This window comes from Anarhichas minor, unplaced genomic scaffold (genome assembly GCF_050575085.1).
Source record: "Anarhichas minor isolate MPS153535 unplaced genomic scaffold, ASM5057508v1 ptg000009l, whole genome shotgun sequence".
Taxonomy (NCBI): Eukaryota; Metazoa; Chordata; class Actinopteri; order Perciformes; family Anarhichadidae; genus Anarhichas; species Anarhichas minor.
Window position 1 is genome coordinate 59,096 of NW_027466455.1, and position 27,511 is coordinate 86,606.

At 44.2% G+C, this 27,511-nt stretch overlaps 1 protein-coding gene across 1 annotated transcript in view; it reads right to left on the minus strand.

The window, feature by feature from the left end:
• The window catches only part of pcxb (pyruvate carboxylase b), a 73,017-nt gene that overhangs the window by 35,142 nt on the left and 10,364 nt on the right, over positions 1-27,511 (minus strand). Inside the window, exons 3-9 of the mRNA XM_076086911.1 lie at positions 25,403-25,496; positions 24,642-24,732; positions 21,716-21,881; positions 21,109-21,254; positions 17,388-17,505; positions 15,735-15,802; positions 13,610-13,693 (exon numbers count right to left, since the gene is read on the minus strand). Coding sequence (XP_075943026.1) covers positions 13,610-13,693; positions 15,735-15,802; positions 17,388-17,505; positions 21,109-21,254; positions 21,716-21,881; positions 24,642-24,732; positions 25,403-25,496 — 767 coding nt within the window. The remainder of the gene's footprint in view (positions 1-13,609; positions 13,694-15,734; positions 15,803-17,387; positions 17,506-21,108; positions 21,255-21,715; positions 21,882-24,641; positions 24,733-25,402; positions 25,497-27,511) is intronic.

The following is a 27,511-nucleotide window of genomic DNA, read 5'->3' on the forward strand; positions in this document are numbered from 1 at the left end:
TGTACATAGTCTGGAAGCATTGCAGCCATAAAGCGCGCGCACACACACACACACACACACACACACACACACACACGGAGAGAGAGAGAGAGAAGGGAGAGCGACGGCGAGGCAGAGACAGATTTTAAATCAATACAGCCACAGAAGACATCTAACGGGAATTTACCGTCCACGTGTGGACAAACAGAATTGTGGGCTCATAAAATCTGATGTTTACTATCAATTAATTAGAAAAAAAAAAAAAAAAGAGAGACATCAAGTGCAAAGTGCAGCCATAACTTTAGATGTACTGAAGGGACAGAAAGGAAGAAGCTTCCCAAAATAACACAGCACAGGTCAGAGAAAGTTTCTGTGGGCTGATTCACCGTCAACAAGGCGACTCAAACTGTCACATTTTATGACTTCAAATAAGCTGCTATACGGCGGGAGTATATATATATACATATATATGTGTGTGTGTATGTGGGGTTGGTTTTCACATTGTATGCCACGTATTGTTGTATTTTCTCTACATTTCCTTCACCTCCTTGGTCCCGTAATCTTTACCGTTCCTCCCGTGTTTCCAGTCTCTTTCGCCTTCCGAGTTTCGTCTCTTTCGCCTTTCTCCTCAACTTTGGCCTTTTATCAAATGTCACTGACAGCTGACTTGCATGTGTGAAAAATGTTGGTTTTATATCCCCGCAACCAGGCCTAAAAAGGTCAAACATATACCTTCTTTTTTGTTTAATGCTTGGAGACATTTAAGTCTATAGGGTATTATCACCATAAAAAAAAGAAAGAAATACAACTAATCTGCTGTTCGGGAAAAGTTATATTTTGTTTTATGGATTTTCTCTCCAATGATTTAAAGCTGGAGACAACTAAAGAAGCACACTTGAAAATGTCTAGCAACTAGCTCTACCTTCCATATTTCATTCCTCATCTCTCACTTCTTCACGAGAGTGTTTTATAAGAGTCTTTGGGATTCTCTGCCCCTTTACTGCACAAGCCTCCCCCCCCCCCCCCCCCCCCCTATCTACTCCTCTCTGCCCACTGTTCAATCTGCCACCTCTATTCCTACACGAGCGGTGCTTTCATGCTGCTACGACCAATTTACCGGAGGCAAAGTGCCACTGTGGCCGCCTCACACTGTCCGGTTACGTTTAATTGTATTACAGTAATCGGATTTCATTGCTGTTACACCTGCAGGTACCCTAAACAACACATAAAAGGATTACAAACGCTTTCTGGTAAACTGTGAAAACAATCTCTGAAAATCACATTTAGATGTTGACAGTGGGCATTAAAGTGAGACTATACAGCTGTTGAAATCTAACTTTACTTCATTTTATGCACTCCCCGGGTTGTGTCGCTCAGCTCTCCCTCGTTCTGGTACGAGTAGCTTACGGTGGCGGACGTTCGCTAACACTAGGAAGATATTGCTGTATAACCGACTGATTGCAACTTGTTGACACGTCGTAGAGTAAATACAAGAAGAGACCAGATTAAAGAAAAGACAGTTAGCCTCAGAGCGAATCCAGTTACTTTATCAACCAAATACCAGATCCATAAAAAGCCACGCCAGTGAGAAGTACACACACCGCCGACTGCAACGCCTCAGCTCATTCACTCAAATCTGTACTCTACCGAGTGCTCCATTCCAGTTGCATCCTCAAATCGAATAACTTCCACATTCAGGAATGCGGAGGCCATTCAAATTAAGTTTGCGATCGCTCGAACCATCAAGTTATCAAGAATCGGTGGTAAATAACATTTAAAAGAATAATCATTCTCGAAACACGCTGCAGCCAAACGCTGATTTTGTTGAGCGAAAGTAAAAACTCGAATCGAGTCTTGATATTGCATACAGTGATGAGCGTGTGGTGAATTCAAATAATCACACGAGCTGCCCTTCCCCATCACCGACCCACTGTTCTTAAATCCCTCTTTTCACATCTTACTTAGGCCTCGCTTCATTTTAAGGCTTCCCCCCTCTCTCCCCCCTCTCTCCCCCACTCCTCCCTGATCTTTTATCCGCCTTTTCACCTCGTCCACCCTCTGCTATTGCCCGCTCATCCCTCTTCCCAAATCTCTCTTAATACAGGGCATTATTGCTCATTTTTTGGGTCTCTCTCTCTCGTCGCTCCGTCAGCAGTTAATGGAAGCATAATGAGCTTGTTGTCTATGAAATGATGAGAAGCAGAAGTGAATACAGCTGCCTAATGATCAAAGAGCATCCAGAAACACACACAGCTGGACAAAGGCGTGGTGCATACATGCCTATACACAAATACAAGCTCACACACACACACACACACACACACACACACACACACACACACACACACACACACACACACACACACACACACACACACACACACACACACACACACACACACACACACACACACACACACACACACACACACACACACACACACACACACACACACACACACACACACACACACACACACACACACACACACACACACACACACTCTACTGAATCACAGACGCACTTGAATCTATTCTCTGTGGAGGTACACGATTAGTAACTTGGATCCAAAAAAATCAGGCCAAATGCTATTTCTTTCTTCCCGTGCTCACTCCAAGCACACCTCCCTCCATCTCACTCCTTCCTCCATCTCTCCCCCGCCCTCCTTTATCTCCCCGTTTCACTCCCTCATTCTCACTCCTGCCAAAAGGGTGGTCGGGGCAGAAATGGGTTTTTCCGACTTCATAAGACTGCAGCGGCGCGCATGTGTCCACACATTGCTTGGTGTGTGCACGCGAGCGTGTGTGTGTTTGTGTCAGACTAAGATTTGGATGTATTCTGAGCCAAGACACCCACACTGCAGCATTTGACACAGCCAGAGGGAGCAAAGAACTAGAGAGAGCGAGAGAGAGGGAGAGAGAACAGAAGACACACAAGGGAAGGAAAGACAAGAGTGGCAAAAAAAATTAAAATACAAGGAGGGATGATTTTGTGTTTGTTCCTAATCATGCATGCGTGACCTGTATTTGTGCGCCTTGTGTCAATCCCTTTCCACGTGAGAATGTGTATCCTTTTTTTTTGAACACATCAGTGCAATGCACCCCGTATGTGTACACAGCATGCATGTGATCATTTGTGTCGATCCCTGAATTCATGTTGTCGTGCGAGCACAGGCTGAATGCACTTCCACGTCCTCGCTCTCTGGTAGAGCAGTTGAGTGAGCACGTGTTTGTATCAGCATCACTTCTCGTCTCCTACACGTGTGCGTTTGTTTTGAACCCGTAGACAATCCGATGCAGAACAGAACTGAAATTCAGTTGGGACTGGATTATATGACCGTAATCAATATTTTTTTCCAGATGTCGATACATGTTTATGTGATATACAGCATGCTTTTATGCAGTGAATCGTGTTCCACTCTTACCTCACTAAACAACTATTTGTTTTTCATTACAGTTTGCTCAGTCATTAAGGGGATACACCTTCCCATCACTCCATACATCAGAAAATACTGTCAAAAGATCTATTTTGGACATGAATTGGGAATAAAATATTGTATAAATCAGACGAAGAACTTCCCTAGTTCATATACACAATAATCCCAATATCGTACTGAAAGTCTATAATGGTTTACAATTTAAATGATTTTCCATATTCGTATCAATTGTTTTCCTTTTAGTTTTCACAGGAAAATAAATCATCAAGAAGGCGTCTAATTAACAATCACGCACGTCATCTGGAACACATTTGCAGGCATAATATGTGTTAATTTGTTTTATCCACACTCCTTTTGAATTGAAAGAGCTTGTTATGGAAAAATGTAGTTGATTAAAAGGAAATAAAATTAAAAGAATCTAAAATTACATTTCAGAGTAAGAGCAAAACAGAAAGGAGAGAGTGGCTGATTGGACGGGAAAGATGGAGCGCTGATGAGCATTGTGCGTGTGTGCAGACAGAGTGCCATTCAGACCGACACTAAGAGGGGAAACAAAAGAAAAGCAAGAGAAAGAATGAAAGAGACGTCTTGAGGACAGAAATAAGAGTGTGTAAGTGGTGGTAAACAGAATAATACAGAGACGCTGACCGTAACACAGGTAAGAGAGAGGGGGCAAGAGAAAGACAAGAGGGGAGGGGAGAAGGTGAAGTGAGTTGACTGAAGTCTTATCCCATGTGCATAATCAGGAAGCCACACTAAACAGGGAAAACTGCTGATGCCAGTGAGTGTGTGTGTGTGTCTAATCCAGTTTCATTACCAGCTTTTGCTGTCTTATACAACTTAAAAAGAGAGGTGAGGGAGGAGAGAGCAAGTGAGGGGGATGAAGGGCATCTCCCATTCCTCTCTTCCTCCTCTTCGATGCAACATACGCCTTGCCTGTTTTTCGGTTTCATTCAGTCAGTGCTCACACTTTGTGGTGAGAACAGAGAGAAAGTGCTCCAGTGAACGTTTGTTCAGTCAAAACGCACTCTTTCCAATTTAATTTCCCCAAAGGCAAACAGTCTTCCTTCCATCTTTCCTCATCAGAGAGATCCCACTTTTTACTGCACGCTGCAGCACATTACGGCCGCGATTCTTCTGCTCGCGTTGGAGGATTTCTCTGCAAAAATGTGTTCCTCATATCTTCTCCCAGTCCTCAGAGGGCAGAGCTGGCAGGAAGCAGGACACGCATCTAGATATACTTTACATCATTAGGATTCCTTACAGGGAATAATGCAGCGCGAGGTCTTCAGCGTTGCGAAAATGAGGCCCGACAGGGAATCAACACCCCCAACGTGACGCTGACGATTTCATTACAAGCCACGGCGCAATTTAGAAGCCTTCTGCCAAAAAAGTAGCCCAGCGTGCCCGTCAGTAGGCTGGGACTAATGTCTTTTGGGCAGAAGCCATCGCTCGTTAATCCAATTAGAAATCTACAAAATGGACCGGACGCCCTGACGGCAGAGTTTAACGTCAAATTATGGGTCACTGTGCTCGAAGAACAGATCTCACAATGAAGTATTCAGTAAAACAATGCAGCTACATTGCCAGCTCCTCCTGATTTAAGTTCCGCAACTATATTAAATGAATGTTTATGTCTGGCATCTGTGGATAAAGTGCAGCAGAAACTAAAATAAACTCCCCAAAAACTGCCACCGAGCCTCCCACCGGCAGCAGCACGTTTTTATGATCCCTTTGAAACATTTTGCGTGAAAAGCGCAGGTTTGGCTCATTACATTTACAATGACTCCGTTTCATTAAGTCCGCCAGTGAAATTAACTTAAACGCCGCCATTATTATTCACATCTGTGCGTTTCCTGACGTGAACGGGGTCTATAAGTAAGGTGCAGACAACAGAGCAAAGCATGGCGTCACCGTCCCCGTTTAAAGCACTTAGTTTGTTTGTTTTTACCAAAACTCTAAACGTGTTATTTGTGTCTGACTGGCATCTGATGCGCTTTGATTGTTTAGACGGTCGCTTTGTAGGCGGGATGTCCCCCCCCCCCGCTAGTTTTGATCTCACCTGCGTAAATGACGCACATCAGTTTGTTTTATCGCCATTTCACATCGCTTTTCTTCTCCAATGCTGTAACACAACACGGTGAATATGAAGCACAATCAAACCTGGATCATTTCGCAGGTTGAGTACAGTTAGCCTGCTTCTGTACCAACCGCCGCTGTGACCATATATTATTCATGAGCGTGCACTTTTCACTGTTCTCTGCTGCACAATGTGGTACAAACAGTGCCCCGTGCTTGCTGCTCTCTCCCACCATTTTCCTCCTCCCTCCATCCTTTCCCTTGGCTCCAATTTCAGAAAGCACCGTTGGCTTGAGTCCCCTCCCCCCAGCTGGCAGAAAGAATCAATACCTCCCCTCTCTCTTTTGTCTTTGCCTCACTTCCTTTTGTCTCAGTCCCTGCATCCTCTGACCACCTCACTTGGTTTCTGTACACTGTCTCCTATTTCAATAAGAGCAGGTTTATCTTGTTATCCTTTCCTGCTCCCTCCGTCCATTTCTCTCCGCTTTGTGCTTTACGTTCCATCCCTTTCTCATCCTCCATCTTTGCCTCCCTTTTAGCTCGTCTCATACGGCTGCCTTTCCTGCCCCAGGGGACTCCATCCCCAAGAAGCCTCATCTTAAAACTCACACACATCACTCACACTTCTATACACTTTGATGAACTACACACGTTCATGAGCAGCACTTCCCATTTCAATATCACACTCGGTCGTGGGCTTGAATGGACAAACGCATTCAGCGCGCCAGGATTCTGCAGGCGTGAGGATGCACGCCGCGGACGCTCAAAATAGCAGCCGTCCAATCACCAAGCGCCGATGTCACCCCTGAGATGCAAGGCTCCTGCACCACATTACACACGCCCCAGGAAACATGTTATTCTACATGCACACAGCTGACATGTATGGTATTCTTTAGACTGAAGACAATGTTTTTGTGCATGTGGTAATAACTTGATTTCCATGATGTGGAGATGTCACACATCAAGAGATGAACATATTATCAAAGTGACCAAGACAGCAGTGTTCTACCTGAGACATGTTGCCAAAGTTATGCAGTTCTTAAGAAAGCAGAATGCTGAGAAATGGATTCATACGTTCATTACTGGCAGGTTGGACTATTGTAATGCCCTCTTCATTGGCCTACCAATAATAGGAAAACCTCCACTAGTTCAGAACCGAGACTTTGAACAAAGAGAGACCACATCACGCCTGTTTTAGCTCCCCAGTTCTTTTACAGTTGAGTTTCAGTGTCTTTTACACACATACAAAGCTTTTAATGATACAGCAGATTGATCTGGTTTTTTAATTCCTTATCAACCAACAGGAGCTGGCATCTTAACTGTGCCTGAAGTAGCGCACAGAATTGATTTGGGGGAGATGCTCATAGCTACTCTCCTCCTAGACTCTAGAACAGCCACATTAGATATGCAAGCTCTGCTGACACTTCTAAAAACAACTGAAGACCTACTTATGCAGGCAGGCATTTAGTTCATGTCGTAAGTTTTTATCTTTTTCTACGACTATCAAATCTACTTTTATTCCTCTGCCTTCTCATTGTAGCCTTTATTGCATTTTTATGAACTTTGTTTATTCTCTGTATTTGATCCATGTTGTGTGTTGCTTTTACTATCATACTTAAAAGCACCTTTAAACTGCATTTTATGAATGAAAGGCAGTATACAAATTAAGTTGTCATGATTAGTAGTTGTACGCAGCCAGAGTTTGCACATAACGTTTGACACTGATATCGTAGTACACAACCTGAGTGTTTATACTCCCCAAATGGTGACAAGATGACTCTGGACAAGGTATTTCTCGCTCCACAAACTGTTTCTCTTTCTAATGTTTCTGTAATTTGCGAAATACTTGATCGTTTTACCTCTTGGGGCCTTTAAAAACTATGCATAGTAATCAATCTGAGAATCAAACATCACTCCTTGGTTAGAGTGCCTACAACTCAGGCACAAGTAAGTTGTTTTGGTCTTCGGTCCCTTTGAAGACCAATTAAAAATCCTCCATCCATCTACTTTGACATTGTTGACCCTCCTATAGTAATTGTAACTTAAAGAGTTCAGGGGAAATAGATGACAAATGAGAACATATAAGTTGAGCAGCAGAGAAGACAAAGAGGAAAGCCTACTGTAGATTTAGACTCTAAAGAGAAGAGAATATGAAAGAGGAGAGGGACACGGCACGAAGAAGAACCACGGAAGGAAAGAGAACAGAGCGGGAACAGATGGAGACGAGATAAATAGTGAAGGGCTGAAAAACATGAGGCAAGAAAATACATTTTGAATTGGAGAAAGGAAAACTGACTGATTCACGAGCTCACTGGGAAAAGGAGAGGAACATTTTTTTTTTCGTCTAGCCCATTTCCAAATGCTGGTTTTCATGATAGAATATTAAAATATGCTTTCAGGGCAAAAAGCGCTGCTGGCTTCGAAGTCAGAGATGGGAACACAAATACAGTTCATGAGTCTGGAAGTCGCAATAATGTTTACAGTACACTGACCACCTCCAGGGACCCAGAGTCAATCTGTGTAGATTGTGTGTGTGTGTGTGTGTGTGTGTCCGTCCACTGCGAGCATGTCATCTCTACACCCACCGTCACCAAGGTGATTGACAGCAGAACTAATTTCACATTTATCACCCTTGGTGGATTGACAGATGTGTGTGTTGTACACACACATATACACACAAATAGTAACACCACACAAGACGGGCCGGCAGACACGAGCAAAGGACTGAAAATGTACGACAAATTATTTCTCCCCGGTTCTCTTAAAAGAAAAAAACAAAAAAAAACACTCAACCACAAATGATGCTTCCCCTCAAATCATCAGGTGCACAGCTTTCAAATCTCTGTCTCCTGCTCTCCTCTCTCCATCTCACTCTTAAAACACAGCGGCAATAATTAGAATTTCACGCCCTCTGCCGCTCCGCTCGCTTCGCGGGAGCGCAAAAAAAGGGGAGAAGCGTCGCTTACTGGCCCAGCTTCAATGTTCTCTGCCAAAGAAAAACCAAAACAGAAACGAAACGGAGTAGATGAGGCTGCGTCACATGCAATGTCACATGCAACAAAGTCTCGACTGTCAGCGCTCCTCAGCCACACAAGTACAAGAAGTGAATTCCTAATTACAGCAGCACAACGTGTTAAACGCCGCCTCCTCCATGTCTTAAGGTTAAACCCATTAATATGCCATGAAACGAAAATGGCAGACGGCGAGGCCTTGCTGACATTGAAGTCACCTATAAACAGACACCTGCTTGTCTTTCCTCTCACACACACAGACAAACGTTGAGCCAATTAGACTGATGCCCACAAACGTCTACAGTGAGCTTACCTGCATGCTAAAGCTAATAGTTAATGAGGTGTGCCTGTTATTCCAAGGTGTGCTAACTGCAAGTCTCGTTTTGTCCTTCAAACATGCGAATGCACTGGTGCATCATCAAGCAGGTGCAAACCATTAAAAGAAGAACATCTATTACATCGGCTCAAAAAGCTTCATCGTGTTGGATCACAGACTCACGGTTTCCTTTCTGCTTATAATCCTTCACTGCAGCTAGCTTTGCCAAATCACGATCACGATATAGCGGCTCGGACATTGGGCAGAAACGTGTTGCCAAACTGAAACAGCTCCGAGATTCACTGGAAAAAGCCCAAAGTGTGGGTGAGACAGTGAAACACAGGAAATAAATATGGCCAAAGGCAGGGTTGCATTGCTGTATCTGGAGATTGGGACGCAGTATAAACAAAGACGTTTCCACAACAAAGGAAACCTCGAGAACCAACCAAACCAGAGACACACTCACACTACCATATAGACAGGAACAGATCTGCACTTACGTGGATCCATATGTTTGATCTGGCCCAAAAAAAAAAAAAAAAAAAAAAAAAAAAAAAAAGGGCTTTTGCATAATCTGCTGTTATTATACGGTTTGTTTAATTACCACAGAAGGGTGAATAATTAACCAAAAGAGCCAACTGACCCAAATGCATTATGCTTGCTGAAATATACAGGGCTACGTCACGATGTAGCGCTTTAGATGTTATGCACACAAAATGAAAACTAAAAGCAATTTGAAAAAAAAAAAAAAAAAGAAGAAACATGTCCAACTGAAAGATATCTGAATACCATTGGGCAACTGACTGCAACTAGACTGTAGACCACAGGAAGTGGACAAGCTGGCCAACCCCCATAAAAACTTCTAGTGATTTATTAAAGTGTCCTTTGCTCCCAGAGTGGCATGAAACCGATTTCCTAGACATGCATCTTGAAACTCTCTGCTTCCGGAGAAAAAAAGGACCCGTGATCACCGTTTAATGGCATGTTATTATAAAAGTTGCAGCAGGCGGCTGGAGTTTTACAGCACAGACCTGCAGACCTGGCATTGTGGGTAGTTGTTGATTACACTTTTTGGCAAAATCTATGAAGTCAAACCTAGAAAAACAAAGCACAGATGTTGCGTGCCTCATAAGCAGCATGGGCAACTTGTTGATGGTTGAGAAAGGGGGATTTAGGCCTGAAGTGGGTACTCAACCTCAAAACTAATGCTCACCAAGCAAAAACAAAGCACGGGGGGGGGGGGGGGGGGGGGGGGGGGGCTCTGCTATCTGCAGCTTAATCTCCGACGGACTGCTGCATTCAAACCTCCTCAAACACACTGCGGATGTAAAAATGTCCGATACAACTGCTGCAACACAGACGTCAGAGGTATTAAGAAGCAGACGTTATGGATGAATGAACAGGCAATGAGGCGCCCAATCTGTGGTCCAATCACTGATTATGAAAAGCTCACACTGCTATAGTGAGGCGCGTCATTAATACAATTAATCAGGACTGGCTGAGATATTGCACGTGTCGGTTAAATGAAATGCCAGCCATAGATCTTTCTCCTGAAGACACGAGCACAACAAAGCAAAAGGCATTGCAGCCGGAGGAGAAACAAAGCCGTTTGCAAACGAATACACAAACTCAGCTGTTTTAAGCACACGAGTGGGCAGTTTGACAACACATCGGATTCACCCGTGAGCTCTGAAAGCCACTTCTGAGCTCAAACCCTTTCAACCGCGAGCTGAAGTAACTTCCTGCAGCCGTCGGTGTTGCCAGGCAACTTTGTTCTCTGGGACGCTCCATCAGGAGACGCGTCGGCCTGCAGCGAGTTCAAAGACTGCGCCGCTCCTCAGATGGAGGCTGCCGATAATGGAAGACGTGCGATACGAGCAGACGGGGAGGTGACCGGCAGCGCTACGGGGGCCGCCCGTTAGGACCACACGGGAGCCGAGAAACAGCAGGTGTGTGCGGGGGTGTAGGAGAAAGACGGTGCATAATGTGGGGAACGTGCATCATCCAGTGTGTCTTTCTACTCTCACTGAATATCTGTCTATGTGTACACACTGGAAACCGACCGTCTTCACAAGAATAGCAAAGTGTGGGGAACTGGCCACTTGGAGAGAACAACACCACGTACTTGGTAATGCGTGTGTTTGTGTACTGTGAATAACCGCGTCTCCGTCTCCATCACTTCCTATTCTATAAGGACCTATGGAACACATTAAAAATAGATGTCTCTCACTCTCACTGCGACAAACACACACACACACACACACACACGTTAATAATACCCAACTAAGTACCAAAGTTCAGCCCCGCCGTTGCTTAGGGAGCAGGTTTCAGTACCTGCAGTGAGAGCTGGGTCCAGCTCGGAAGTGGGGACTGGCACAATGTGAAATGCAACACATACACATAGCAGGGGAATGCATGGACAGGAGGGAGGGAGGGTGGGGGAGGAGGGGGTGTCTGGAACAAGAAAAATAGAGGATGAGGTTGTGAGAAAGTGAGACCCCTGGTGATAATCTGCAAATGCTGCAGGTTTGATCCTTCAGTTGTGTGTGTGAGACTTCTTATAAATGCCTCTATGCACTATAATGTTACTGTACTTGCGAGCATGAGCTGGGTACCGAAACCCGGGATTAAAGATAAAGTATTGATAAGCTCTGAAGTCATTTATCATCACACCGCAGCATCTCCTCTGCTCTCCGTGTCGGGGCTGAGCTCCTCCAATGTAAACATGTAGAAAAGCCAAATTTCAATCTGTACCGTCTCTCATCCACCGCCGCGATGTTAGCCAATAGCCAATTATTACAAACATGCTAAAACAACAGCTGTCTGAATGTAGTCTAACTGTTTAGCAGGTTTGGCACATCCCTTAAATTGTGGCTAATTCTAGTAAAGGTCTCTGCTGGCTGACACAAAGCAGCCCTCCTCTCTCTATCAGCGTTACCTGCAGGCGGTGAATCACATCAGCAGAGGGAGAAGGACACGATGAGACTGATGCTGACTGATGTCCGTGTTCTTCATTCTCAATCAAAGTAGAACTCAGTGCTGTAATGTCATGACGTGATGTATTTTAGATGGTTTCCATTGAGATATGAATGACTTTATATGGGGACTTTGCTGTGGTTAACATTACTGTTGCTGCTCTAGAAATGAAAACGAACAGGAAAGGGTATTGAACCGAACCAATTTCCCGTGTATTCAAGCAACGAGCTTGTAAAAAGTTGCTGTCCTATACCAGCCTCTGTTAATCATCCTTTTATTAATGCGGGTGCATTAAAAGTTGTGATAAATATTCTAATAATTGCAAACAAGGAGCTTCCATATGTTACCGATACAGGCAATTATGCCTCGTTTATACATGCGACACGTGAAGTAAACACTGACATCTGACTACAAACACAGCTTGAAACTGAAATCGATTACTTAATCTTGAATTGAAGGTTTGGAAAATCTTCCTCCGGCAATCGTCAACAGCGAGCGCTCTCGCACAGACGTGATGGAGCTTGTAATGCGTCCTTTGTACCGCGTCGATCGAGGTCCTCTCAAGAACACTGAGCGGGCGTGTGCGTGAGCGCACAAGAGTGCGTGCTGTACTCTTGTTGGCACCAGTCGTCCGCACATTGTCGTTTAAGGAGCGTCATAAAAATGTGCAGGGAAAAGTCATGGCAAGCTGCTGCCGCTCTTGGACAAAGTAAACTACTGAAGCGAGGTCGCATCATGAGTCTGGCATAAAGTTTCTCTCTCTCTCTCATATAACCGTGTCTCCATCAGTATCATCAAGGTCATTTCTTTAGCAAAGCACCAGCCTCCTCTTCCCCGCTATCCATTCCTCAACTGGGCCATTACCTGAAAAGGCCATTACCTGAAATCTCCTCTGAGACATGAGGCTTGACTTTTAAGTGATGCTGTCATACTGTAGTTGAGCCAACTTTTCGGCAACACTAAAGCCAGACCGACTGTGATATAACTGTTTTCAGAAGGCTAAATACAAGGGGAGCTTTCACGGCGCGGGGAATGTTTTCGCTTTTTTTTTTTTTTTTTTTTTTTTTTTTAAACCGAAGCGGAGTGCACAATTGGTGACAATAATCATAAAATTGGTCTCGACAGATGCACTCAAAAACTGTTCAAACACTCATTTCTAGAATTGCATTTGCTGTCTGCACTGTTGACATCTATTTCCACCCATTTTTTTAATTGCATTTTAATTTTCACAGGTTTTACACAGCACTAATGTCGCCTTCATTTGAATCACAGGTAGACGGCGCATTAACATTCCTGAGGAGAATCCAGTGGTTTTTGCAGACCGGTTACAGACGGAGAAAATGAATCGCATCGAGGGGGGGGGGGGGGGTGGGGGGGGGGGGGGGGGGGGGGGGGTTTGCTCAGACTTCCTAAATACAACCCGATGCTTGAGCGTCCTCGCCAGAGAGGCTTTTATTTATTCAGTTGCAGTGAGCCATTTTTCAAACAAGTGGTCAAAACTCTGCAAAGTCAACGTCCCGACACCTGCCTTGACACCTTAAGAGGAAATACTGCTTCCTAGTGAAAAAGCTTCCTCACCATCATGCCGCAGCCACATGAATAGTATCTATATTTAAATACACAGCTATTCGTTTGTATGCTTAATGATTAAGTAGGGGTTCTCTCCATTCATTCAGGACCTTTTTCAGTGCATCCTGAACCTTGGGGAAATGCCTGCATCACATTGAAATAAAAAAATAAAAAACAGCAGAAATCACAAGAGCTTTGTGGCTGACTGGTATTGGCGTCAACACAAAAACACACTAACGTACCTTTTTGGCGAGGTTGACGGCGTCAGCGTGAAGCCGGTTTCTCAGATGAGGGTCCAGTTGGAAAGCAGGAGCGATCTCCACCACCTTCAAAACAACAGCAGTCTGTTTATAATACACGGATAGATAGATGCACATATTTCAACAGCTACACATGCTGCCCCTTGAACAGCTTTGTCAACTATGAACAATCATGGTAGCATCTGGGTAACACAGCTTGTCAGTTTTTTAATTCGTTTGGACACCAAGGCTGGAAATGCACTAATTCTCTTGGACGTTTGATGTGTTAAAAAAGCAGCACTCAAATGATCATTGAAAGGAAACTTGAATTTTAAAAAGGCACGGACAGTCGTGAAGCGCGGGTCAGTGCTTTTTAATACCCGCATTCACCCGACCCCTCTATGAGCGCCAATCCGAACCGCCCCAACCCACAGAAACATGCGTTAGTCAGCTACCTGAAAGCGATCAATCCTTGACCCGCCCGTCCAAACACGTGATATTTACTAGTAAGCTTTGGAGAGAAACCTGGCTGACCCGCATCACTAATAGACAGTGTGTTAAGATAGCCTGTATCACTTTCATTTAATGGATGTAATTCTTTGAGGGCTCCCTGCCATTAGTTACTGCAATGCAAACACAATTTGGAAAAATGGTCACTGAGTGCATTGGCCTTTCTGTAGCAGAACATGATACATTATGTTCACCTGCTCTGTCTGCCATTTGGCACGGGGCGGGTCAATCACAGGGGGTTATTTATTTATTTATATATAATATATATATATATTATATATAGCAAACTATTCAAAATGTCTCCCAGTTTACTACTGGTCCTTAAAACGGACAGTGAAAGCACCACAGACTTACAGTTAGCTTCCTACCAATATTTAGTAAATACCATAATTTGTTTTCATTTTGCCTAAAGCAGCCATCAGTTTGATACAGTACATGTCACGTTGGCTTCAGAAGAACAGATGGAGTGAATCATTTGAAGTGACATTCAGCCTTTCATTGGCTGCTGGGTGGGAGGGGTCGGCCATGTTGGAGGCAGATCGGTTTCATTCCACTGCATCCAACAAGTTAACCCATCCAGAAGAAATAACTGAATCCAGTTCAAAACAACGTGATCCGTGGCCGATTTAAAAGAAATTAAATTTTTAAAAAAACTACATCAAATGATATCACCCCCCCCCCCCCAAAAAAAACCCTCTCCAAGTATGAATAGCACTTCCAAGACATAGAGAAAAGCTAAAAATATCTGCGCTCTACCGTCCCTAATCTATTTCAACAGGCGACTATTCTTGTTTCTGAGATTCAAAAAGATCTTAGATTAAGGGCAAAGGCAGATTAAGTCTCACAGAATCAAAGAGCAGCAGCTCTGGCACCAACAGAGCCACTAATATGATTATCATCTATAATTTGATTAAAAGGGAAGGAAGAAAGTGATGAAAACACATGATTGAAAGCGCTTTGAGGTGACAATACGTAATGAAATATTACACTTGTTAATCAACCTCCTCTGATGAAAGCATTGTTATATTGAGTGACTATTTCAATTTTCCCTCTCGTTTGGCATTCAGACCTTTTTGTTATTTTGACAATCAGGTGATGCCGGAATAACTAGCCCCAAAATAAACTAGGACAAATAGCCCCAGCTAATGAACGACAATCAATTTCATATTATATGCTATTACAAAAAAGAAAGAGTTTTTGTTCATTTGGTGGAATTTATGTAGCTGCTGCAGTTTTTGCTAAGACTCCCAATCCCCCAGCATTATCATTAGCTAACCGTTATTGGTACATAATCCTCCCTGCTGCTCAGGATATCCATGATAGCCAGGGCCACCAGTGCCATAATAATCATCGCTATAATCAGGACTAGCATATTTATTAATGTGTTGCTTAATTGGCTTGTTTCCCTAAATATAAAAAGGGAAATAAAACACTACAGCCTTTTGTGTATTCAGTAGACCGCCGTGCTCGAGGGTGCGATTCCTCCCTACGACCTTTGTTTAATCATCCACTTCCTGCTAATCTACGTAACACTGCAGCAATGCAACGAAGATAATCTGAAATAAACTCAAACATTAAGTTGGGTTGGATGAATTTTTAAAAAAAACGTGGACTTCACCTTTTGGTGCCTCCGCTGAATGGAGCAGTCTCTCTCGTAGAGGTGGACAACGTTACCGTATTTATCGCCTGGGGAGAGAGACAAAGAGAGAAGTGGGTGAGAAAATGACAATAACAAAAGAATACGAGAGAATGATCAGGGGTGTTGAGAAAATGAGTGGTTGAATTCACGAAAGGGGGGAGTAAAATAAACATGTATTGGTGCACTCTAGTACAACCGATGGCCCCTTTAGAGCTCTGTCAACACAACTCAACCTGCAGCACCTATTCACACATGCAACGGCTTCAAACCGACCAATCTGTGCGGAGCATGAAAAGACATCTTCAGTGTGAAAAGACAGATGGTTCAATCTGCTCCGGCCTGCAAGGCAATGTCCATGTGACGGACGCAGGCATCGTTGGGCTTCTTTTTGGCATCATTCTTGCTAGCTGGACCACATGTACGTCGTGTTTTCAGAAGCCACAGTTGAGGCTCCCTTCAACAGCAGACTTAAATGTCTTCAACTATCACAGATTTGTTCCCTTAAGTGCTTTAATGTGCCGGGAGTCCAGCAAAAAGACTGGCCGGGAAAACGTGTGATAATGAAAATAAAATGAAAGCACAGCCCCCACAAAATATTGTGTTTATTAAAAATGATGCTCTCAGCAAACTGTAAAAGTCCCATTTTTGAGTTAATTTAAAAACAGTGCCAGCAGTACAGTCAAAGACTATGTTTTGTGCTGAATTTTGAATACGACAGCAGGGCAAAGTCACACTGCGAGTTAATGACATTCTTTTCCCCTTTTACTTTGTAGCGCAACAATTTAACGCTCAATCTAACATGCATCAAAATTGATATATAGTCAAACACGGATTGCGACCGAGAACCTATTAGACCCGCCTCACACGGTATGACCTGACAGATCGCCTACATCGCACTGTGTTTAAAAGCCTAACAATAAAAAGAGGCTGAAGGAAAGTTGAGAGAAAACGCAAAGGGATCGGAGACTAAATGAGACAGGGGGAGGTTGAGAGAGGAACAAGAGAGAGAGGAGGGCAAAAATAACAAGGGAAGATTTAAAAAAAGGGGGGGGGGGACTGAAAAAACAGTGAACTGAAAGTGAAGGAGGGAGGTGTGATAAGAGAGAAGGCAAACAAAAAACAACAGGCTGGCAATGACACGGTTTTAACAGGTAATTCACAAAATCCCTCACATGCCCTAAAGACAAGAATTCCTCACAGTGACCACACACGGAGAACTACAACACGGTGAACACTGAAACACGCACAGACGTAAACACACGACCCACAGTACGCCCGATAAACGTTTACAGTAATGCAAACCAGAACATGAACGCATTCACATGCACCGTACAGTAATGTTCAAAGTGCAGATACACTTCCTGTAAGTGTCAGTGTTGACTTTCAGTTATTGAGCGGTAGTAGAGTTACGTTGGCTCTGTGGAGGAGAAGTAATGGCTGCTGGAGAATCCTCTGCTGGCTAATAAAGCTCGTTTACTCTCATTGTTCGGCCGTCTCTCTTCCTTCCTTTGCAATAGCGCAGAGTTCAAGGACTTCTGTGCTTCCTTAATGAACTTAGATCAATTCACATAAACAAAAGAAACGGACGCATAGTTAGAAGCAAACACAAGAGGAAGTCGTAAATGCACTTACCGAGGATCTGTACTTCAATGTGTCTCGGCTTTTCAATAAACTTCTCAACAAACAGGGCTCCGTTCCCAAACGCCGACAGGGCTTCAGAGTAGGCCCGCTGGTAATTCTCCTCAAGTTCCTGACAAACAGACGAGAAAAGAAATCCATACACGTCTCACTTAGTGCTGCTATTCAGGAAGCAAGAGAGTCACAGCAGAGGATTGGTGGGGTTTTTAGGGGGTTTTGGTGCAGCACAGACGAGATTTCAAGATCCTTTAAATCTCGGTTAGTCAGTTAGTTTCATTTAGAATAACTTATATTTCCACATTTATTGTCCGACATTCCTTTCCCTGTCATTCACATGTGATGAGCAGATGTCTTTAGGTTTTTTTTGTTTCCTTTCTTTTGACACAAATGTTCACACCCCCCTAAGGGAGCTAGAGTCTACACGACATCTCTGGGACCCGGTTTTGGGAGGTCACGAGCGAGCACGCTGGGGGTCATGACACGATCTGTTTTTGTCAGTCTGTGACGCGACGCCCATCCAGCCTCCTCTAGTGGGGAACGACCGAGTCACCATGACGCCCCAGGAGAGAACACACGAGCCCATCTTCATCTGTCATCTCAGAGCCTGGAGAGAAGAGGCTCTTGGAGGCAAAAAACAAGCTTCTCACAAACCTCGACCAAAAACGGGCGTGAAAGGAAAGCGTGAATCTCACCGATTGTACCACTGTGTAAAAAAAAAAAGATTCTAAACTGTCCTACATCTGATCAGACCAGATGAAGGACACCAATAGGAAGGAGATAGTGCCATCAGGCACTAACTCATGAGATGCTGTACCGTGCATTCCACTCACAGGGGTCTATTCATTGGCTCACAGTAAGTAATGATGATTTTGTATCATAACTCTAGGTCTATGAACACAGGAAGGGCACTCCAACAGGGCTCTATGTATATTTAACTTCCAGAGATACTACATATCAACTGTGCAATCTTAATCCCTCTGTTCCTTTCTCCCATCGTCTGGATTCATGATTGAACGGGTTTGCAAAGTGCTAACCTAAAACAACACAAACTAGTGTTTACTTACATAAGCACTTGACAAAGTAGAATGTCTACAGTCGTCAGTTTATGGTCAGAAAACAATGGATTCTACAACTGTTAAAGAAATAACCCTCATAATGAAATGGCCATTGATAAAAAGCAACTTGAAACAACACTTACAACTTGCACTAAATTATAAGTGTCGGAGATGTAATTTGAAGTCGCACACCGAGCAAACTTGTCAAAGCACTGATGCAGCTCTATTTCTGTAAATGACTTTTTGAAAGACTAAAGTTCGCTGAATTCCATTTGCACTCCCTCCACATCCGCTGGGTCCGTCTGTCAGTGTTGGTCACTGGAGCTCTGATACGTGCCGTTCTCTTGTTCTCCTACTCTTTGGGAAAGCACATCACGTCAAACCCTAAACAAAAAAAATGTAATTACGCCTTGCTTATCAGTAAACATACACATCTCCACCTACAATATGTTGCGGATAGTCAAGCTCACTCTGGTTATTCTGCATACAAATGACCCCACGAGCTGGCCTTAATGGAATACAAAGGCAACCTACGCATTGTTGCTCGGGGTCCCGGCAGTGCAGAGAAACCTCTTCACAATTTCCTCACATCGTATTAGCAGGAGCCGCCGAGGCCCCCGTGACTCAGCTGAACGACTAGAAATGTCAACAACTAATTAATTAGACCGGGGTACGACTCAGAAAAGGTCACGCTTTCAAATGGTTTGTTGACTTGTGAGGCTCAGTGACTACAGTACAACACAGCTATTGCTTGCGTAGATCAGTGAGTAAGGCTGAGTTTCCATACAGCGGGTTTTTTCAGAGCATTACCACCTTGTTTTACCATTGTTTCAATGAGAGAGCTTATGCGACTGCCTGAAAAAGCACTACATCCAGCGTGCTTTTCTGAGGAAATTAAATTTTAAACAAATGTTAAATTAATGTGGTAATTCTTCTGTAAAAAAAATAATAATAGTGATGGCGACTTAGATATTATTTATTTAGAAAAAACAAAATGCAAGCGGCCATGAAGGATGAGGAGTCGGCGACGCTCCGTGCAGCTCTGATTCACCGCTGATCTGTGCCCTCTTCTATCCGATTGGACAATAAACCAGCTGCTTGCTGGAAAAGTTTGACATGCGCGAGTTCGCGTGGGGCAGAGACCACACACCACCCCCCCCATCCAGTGCCTCCGCCGCTGCTGGCAGGAGTAGCAAAGCTGCCTCCAGGCCTCCGCTGAAGTAAACAGAGGTGAAAACCTGCCACTTCCTGGTGTCTATGAGCCTGCGGCAGTTCATTTTCCCTTTGAGACACATATTTTTGATTAAATCATCCACACAAGGACATTAAACCCCTTTCTCGTGTATCGGTGTTCTGGCGAGATTTCCGGTTTTATTTCACAATTAATAATTTGCAATATTTTGTAATAGAAAATCCTAATTACCCTACCATTGAACCATGGAAGGTGAAATGGTATTATTGGACCTGCTTGGCCCAGTTTTCCAATAACAATCACAGGTTAAGAGCGTTTTCCTCGGCGGTTTAACGCATTCAAACGTTTAATTTTCACAAGCTTCTCCCAATACGCTACTTATTTAACCATCTGTAAGCAGTACGATTAAATATAGATACATAGATGAAACAAGCATAATGAAAATTGTCGTGCATAATTTATGAGGTAGCCTCTAAAACAGTGTTTTTTTGTTTTGTTTAAAAGAGACCAAGTGTGCCTTTCTCCTTCTTGCTCTTGTTTAGAGTAGATGCCGGAAAAAATGTAGAGCAAACCTGCAATCTGGAGGTGACAGATCACACAGACTTTGACAGCGTGTGAGTCAGCCATGAAATTGTTATTTCCATGAGAGACTTGCATCAGAAACCAGACATCTTATAACCAAGACCTACTTACACAAACTATAACCAGCAAAATAATAGGAAGACATGGGAACTTAAAATTGAAGAAGCTGGTATTAAAAGGGTCATGTCGACCAGGTAGAATTAATCCAGTTTCATATTAGCGTCATTTAACAGCAAAGCTAAATTATTACTAGGCCAATTCTAGAGTAACATGACCCAAAAAGGTCCAAGTGTTGCCGTTGGTGATGATGCTGTGTGGTCGTCACTGTGACAGCTATTGTGCCAGCCCATCATCGCTCATGGGCGAGAGGCGGGAGATGAGGAGGATGGTGATGGTGGGTTTCCTCCCTACTGCTTTTCATCTCCTGATCCTATGTATTTATGCAGTGCAATGCTTTTTTTTTATATGTCAGGGTATTTTATCACATAAAGATTGCTCATATTGGATACTTGACGCACATGTAAGACGCATTCGATTAGCTTTTTACGATCATATACATTGAGACGCTGTTTGAAAAGTGGCCCCTGGCCAGCTACAATATTGAAAGACATTATTTTCTTAACGTCCTCTGAGAATGGGCCTCCATCACACGGAAATCTCTCTGAAATTGCATCCGTCAACCCAGAGTACACACACCAAAACACACAGGGTGATTGGCAGCCAGATAGATGGACGACCAGGTTGAAATGAATATGAGAAGGAAGACTCGTCATGAGGCGGGCGGGCGTCAGAATTGGGTTTGTTTTCTCTTCTCTGGACACGGGTCGGGACGTTAGAGCAGGCCGTTACATTGAATCTCTCACAGAAGTGATGTTGTGCCGCTCACCTCGTACTCTCGGACCACCCTCATGCCACGACCGCCTCCTCCGTAGGCCGCTTTGAAGATGACGGGGAAGCCGTACGTTTCGGCGAACACCTGCGCATCCTGCAGGCAGGAGATGGGGCCATCTGTTCCTGGGACCACAGGTACACCTGGACGAGGTAAAAGGAGAAACACAAGTGAGAAACATGTTACTTTAAAGATTCTGAAAGCTGTGCTTTATAGCAGTAAATGCTTAGCGCATTCATTTAGAGGGATTTATAAGTCATATATCATGCGAGAACACCAGCAACTACTTTCACACCGCATTCGAGTCTGATAAGGTCAAATTGTGTTTTACGGCAGCAGCAGGAAACTGCTTTATAGCTCAAAATGAGGGCTGAATATGAATAGAGCTGAATTTTTCGCCGTTTCTCGCCGTGGCAGATGGAACGAGTTATAGGCTGAAAAATATGGTCTAAAAATGTACATCCCCCGACAGACATAATTAATGCTTGGAGAGTAAAAGCCTTCCGGCGTCAGACTCCAGCAATCATCTTGTCTTCGGTCTCAGTGCTACAATTATTTGATGGTACCAAAATACGACCCGCGTCACGGCAGGTGTTTTCCGTACCCGCACTGATGGCCAGGGAGCGAGCCTCCACCTTGTCGCCCATCTTGCGGACCGTTTCCGGGCTCGGTCCGATAAACCTCACCCCTGCGTCCTGGCAGGCCTGCGCAAAGTCTGACCGCTCGGACAGGAAACCGTAGCCTGGGTGGATGGCGTCCACATTGTTGTCCTGAGAAGTGAGAGAGGGATACATGCTCACATTCATTACATCGTTTTGGACCTTTTGACTTTGGCATTACTGCTTATAAACACATCCCACTGAAGATAATTAAACTGAGTCCAATATTCAACACCTACTTGCTTTAACACATTCTTTTTTTTAAATTCACATTTATTCTCAGGTTTTGTGCAAAACTATTTGCCGGTGGAACCCAGAGAAAGGAAATGTTGCCCAGCTAAGCAACGGGAGTTCTGGTAAATACAGAGCCACCGCAGGGCCCCGGTTAACACTTGGCTGCCTACCGGTGAGGGAAATGACGAGTCATCACACATACACCTACCTGCGCGCTTTAACCACACGCTGTCTGCTGGCCAGCGAAAAGGACGTACGCATCAGTTACGGCAAAGGGACTGTGAGCTAATGACACACTTTATTCTCATTCCATTTCGGTTGCAATCGCCTTAATCATCATCTACTCAATGGACGCCAGCGGGAAACGAGTAGACAGGCACACATAATCTGAGGGTCAGGGGGAAGGTACTGAGAGGAAGACGAACACACACAGGGTAGCAGACAGATACAGTAGCTGCCGAGCTTGACAGATAGAGCCATCTTTAGATCAGTATGTGCCATCTGCTCTTGGATACGAGGCGGACTATAATTATGGGCTGTCCCGTTGTTAAGGGAGCTGTTACTGGCAGGCCAGAGGAGGCATGAAGCCACACACACACACACACACACACACACACACACACACACACACACACACACACACACACACACACACACACACACACACACACACACACACACACACACACACACACACACACACACACACACACACACACACACAATGCAGCAAGTGCATGCACACAAGCAGGTACGCCAAGTCACACACACAGACACGAATGCAAAGAGACACGGACGGTAGATGAAGCATGATTATACAGTCGCGCTTTCACAGTTGCAAGCAGACACACACACACACACACAGAAGGTACTGGGAAAAAGGCATGGATGGTTATTTTGGTCACACAGTTACAGAGTGACAGACAGTGTGAAGAAGAGGTACACATATGCCGAATGTGAAAGAGTGAGAGCAGGAAGAACACACACACACACACACACACACACACACACACACACACACACACACACACACACACACACACACACACACACACACACACACACACACACACACACACACACACACACACACACACACACACACACACACACACACACACACACACACACACACAGCTGGCATGGGGTGGCTGGGCTCCCAGATATGCAGAAGGATTTTTGAGAAATGAGTTAGATGGCGGGCGGCTCCCGACTTGGCTAGCTGACCACATGCCCACGCAGAAAATGATGAACCATGAGACATTGATCGGAAAAAAGTGATAACAAACAACTGGCAGCTCGTCCTGGAGGAAGGAGGGAAGACGGGTCGGAGAGGATCGGAGGTAAGAAGGGACCAGATCCGATCTAACGCAGTGAAAAGTGGCAGAGGGGAGAGAAGGAGAGAGAGAAAGGGAATGATGGAAGAGGGAGTTCGCAACAAGGAACAGGAGGAAAGGGAAAAGAGGGGCCAAGGAACGATGAGCAAAGGGAAGGAGACAAGGAAGAGATGAACAGTGTTTGAGGGATGGACGGAGAGAAGTCGTTTTCTTTTCCTTCCTTCCAACCAGGCTAAATATAGACCTAGGGTGAACAGAAAGGAATAAAAGGGATCTGCCTGTCTCTTGTCCGTCTACTTTGATGCCACTGTAATTTGCACTGCCTCAATGACAGCTTCCAACTTCAGGAAGGTAGATGGGTTTTCCTAAAAGATCAAAAGTAAGGTGAACCAGCAGAGTATTTTACCTACTGTAAAAACCTAGGTTGAGAAAATAAAATCTAGTTTATATCCTAGTTGAACTATATGAAGCACTTAAAAGTGCTGTGTAAATAAAGCTTATTATTATATTGTATTATTATTATGCTAAGTTACATAATTGACTACTCCAGCTCTGCAATGAACGCACAGACAAGAGATTGAAAGCAAATAAGCAAAGTGTTGAACTTTTCCTTCAATGCTAAATCAAGACATATTATATTTTGGTTAAGTTTTTGAACGTGGAGAGACTCTCCATCTCATCAAAACCTGAAGGCTACAATTGGCACCACTTCACCGTGCAAGATGGAGCCAACGAAGTGAAGTGTATGCTGCGTATATATGTTGTCCTGAGATCAGCCAAGGCACAAGCTTTTCATTGTATGAAAATGCCCTGCATTATGACTTCCTTGAATACTTGTAACCCATGTTTCCATTCTAAGAGACGAGTGTTAAAAGGCTTGGGGGGACCTGGCAAAGGCATTCAATAATATATTTGTGGAAATGCTGGATCCTACGCTTACCGTGGTGAAATTTAGTAAAGTCTTTTTTGTGAGATCGTCCATGCCCATGTCTCAAAGTGCACACCCCCAGTTCTTAACGCTGGCTGTCCGATAACAAGTTGCAATCTTCAAAGCCCAAGCCGAGAAAACCCTAATGACATCACTAGGGATATGTTCCCAGACTTTAGAAAGCTCCTCCAGGGCCACAGAGGTCATTAAGTATTAAAAGTACTCTCACAGGCCGAGTATTCACCAGGACGAGGAAGCTAAAGTTGAAATGTAATATCCCTGTTTCCCTTTAAAGTTTACCCTTAAAGCAAACACTGAAGGGTTATTCTTTAACGGGAAAAACACTTCTTAACATCTGTTACCATCTGTTACCTTGGCTACTTGGATGATGTTTGGAATGTCCAGGTATGCCGCAACAGGTGCCAGACCTTTTCCAATCAGGTAAGCCTCGTCTGCCTTCTGCCTGTGAAGACAAGGGCAAAGGATGTAATTTCAGTGTGATGGGAAGGCGGTGGGGGGGGGGGGGGGGGGGGGGCAGCAAAAGCAAACAAAACACACAGATGTGCACCAGCTCTCAAGCACACAACCATTAGGCGGCATATCCAAGCTCAGTCGGGAGTGGGCACCGGTACTTAGTCAAATGAAGCCTGTTTTAATTACTCAAATGAGTCCTCCAATCAGCCTTCTTTGGGCTTATGTTTTATAAGGAGGAGGGAGGATAGGCAGAACCAGGTGGTGCAGGCGCATAACGAGCTTCATTAGTCAAAGAAAGGCATTTTAAAAGACGGGAGGCATTAGAAAGTCAGGGCGGAATAGAGAAAGCCGACAGTGGGGCAGATTAGAATGTTGTGCATGTAAACTAAGCAGAGCGATTGCCTGAATGCTCGGAATGTCAATACAATTATACTTATGTCCCTACTTAATACCGAGCGCCAAACAAAGAACTGGCCCAAGGCGCTGGAGAGGAGAGAAATGCTCCCTCAAGCTTCCCTTTAATTGCGGTTGGCTCTAATCAACCGGTCGATATCCTGCAGCGGCAGCCCAGCAGTTTACCGAGACATCTGTCGGTTACGCTTCCTTTTACTTAAACCTGTGCGGACCCCATTGGGCTCCAATGTAGCAGAGCTCAGCACCTGTGCATTTGTCCGGTGTCTTGCTCGGAGTAGACGGCCACGGTTCGAATCCCCAGTTCAGTGCAGGCTCTGAACACGCGGATGGCGATTTCACCTGGAAGAAGAGAGGAGGACAAAGCGTGGTGAGCGGATGGTGCAGGACGTGGTTATTTGACTCATTTGCTCTGCTTCATTTTGCCAAACCGGTTTCCTCTTCCTCCCTGAATGTTGCTCTTCCTCTCTTATTCTCTATAATGTTTAGATGCGTCTTTACTTTTGATCCACAGTTTAGCAGATTGTGTGTAGCGGGAGGTTGTAGTTCTTATTCTCTCTATTTTTCATAAACACACACTTTAGATGATTTTTATCAACATCCTGTGGCATTGGCACTATTTCGCGACAAACAGTTTCCGCTGAGAGAATAAAATAAACTTTGATTTTCTTTACACCACACATGAAAACAAGACAAATCCATCTGGTGTGCTTCATCAAACCGTGCAAAATATCAACCGACACTGCAATAAGTCTGCCGTTTCTTCTAAAGTTTGAGAAGAGTGTAAAATCTCTGCTCTAGACAAACAAAACACTTGCCTGCCTTTCATCTTGCTGTCACTGGAGCCAAATACTGGTTTTATTAAACAACACACATTCCGGGAGAGAAAAAAATAAAGTTTTGTCACTGAAGACTAGTAAGATGTGTCGCTTGAAAGGGAGGACAGCATTCAAACGAGTGAGGACTGCGTTGGAAACAGAGAGAGTGCAAGAAAGAAAGTGAATTCTGGAGAAGGACAACCGTAGGGACATAAAAAGGATGGAAACATGAGGACGGAGAGGAGAGGACGCACCACGCAAATTAAATGTAATGGATTCAAGGTGAGTAATCTAGGGAATGGAAGGTGGGGAAATACAAGACGTATAGACAAGAACAATGCGAGAAGAGAAAAAGGACATAAGAGAATTGAGGTACCAAAAGAAACAGTTTGGCAAGTTTGACAACATGACAAATAAGTGGAGAGGAGACAAGAAGGGCGGTGGAGGGGGGGGGAAGCAAACGGGAGCTAACTCTGAAAGAAAGACAGCAAGGGGCTCAGAGGAAAATCACATCTGACAAGTGCAGAAGAAGACAGGGAGAGCAAGCGAAGGGAGGAAGGAGAGAGGACATGAGGAGAGAGGAGGTAAGAGGGGACGAGGAGAGCAGAAAGGAAAGGAGAATATTAGTGAAAAGACCAGAGAAGCAACGGCGAGAGAGGAGATGTGCTTGGTGAAGTGGAATCCGGGCTGATATGATGTGATGGTCCAGTCTCTCTTTTCATCACACATGCGCACCGAAGCCGAGCACGGTCCGGTGCGCTGCAGTGTGATGAATGTGATCCAATGCGGTGTTGATATCGCGTCACGCCGATGTGAGGGAGAGAGATTGACAGAAAGCCCTGCTGTGTCTCAGAGTGTGTGAGTGTATGTGTGTATATATATATATATATATATATATATATATATATATATATATATATATATATATAGCCTTTACGGGAGGGTAGACATGAATGTATGCATGCATCGAGCGCAGCAGGAGGCCTACAAAGTAGCGCGTGTTGAAAATTAGCATCGTATTGGAAACACACGCACCAATCAATCTGAAATAATGAAACTGAACCGAATCAAGCACTTTAATGTGTCCGCAGGTATGAACATAGTGGGAGGCTCTGAAAGGCAATTAGAATAAAAAGCATTTATTTGTAACTCTAATCCTGCACGTCGCCTGGCGGAGTCACTGCAATTGCACATGTGACAGCCTCATCAACAGGCTAGTGGTCCGGTGATTACAAGCATTACCAAAGCACGACGCTGCTGGTGACTGCTTAGTGACTGCTTAGTGTTTAGAAAACTCTTGGATTCTCTATAATTATATTTCCATTCAGACCCCACTGACGGCCATTTCTAGCAGCTTAGAAAGGAACATAAAGGAAAAGAAAACAAAAACTATATTAACATAATAAAACAGGTCACACTGATTTTTTTTAGCTTTCATAAACAGTAATATTTAAATAAATAGAAAACATCTGGGACGTTATGTAAAACTGATTAACACGTACACTCTTAAACTCAATTTCCTAGCATACAGCGAGGGTT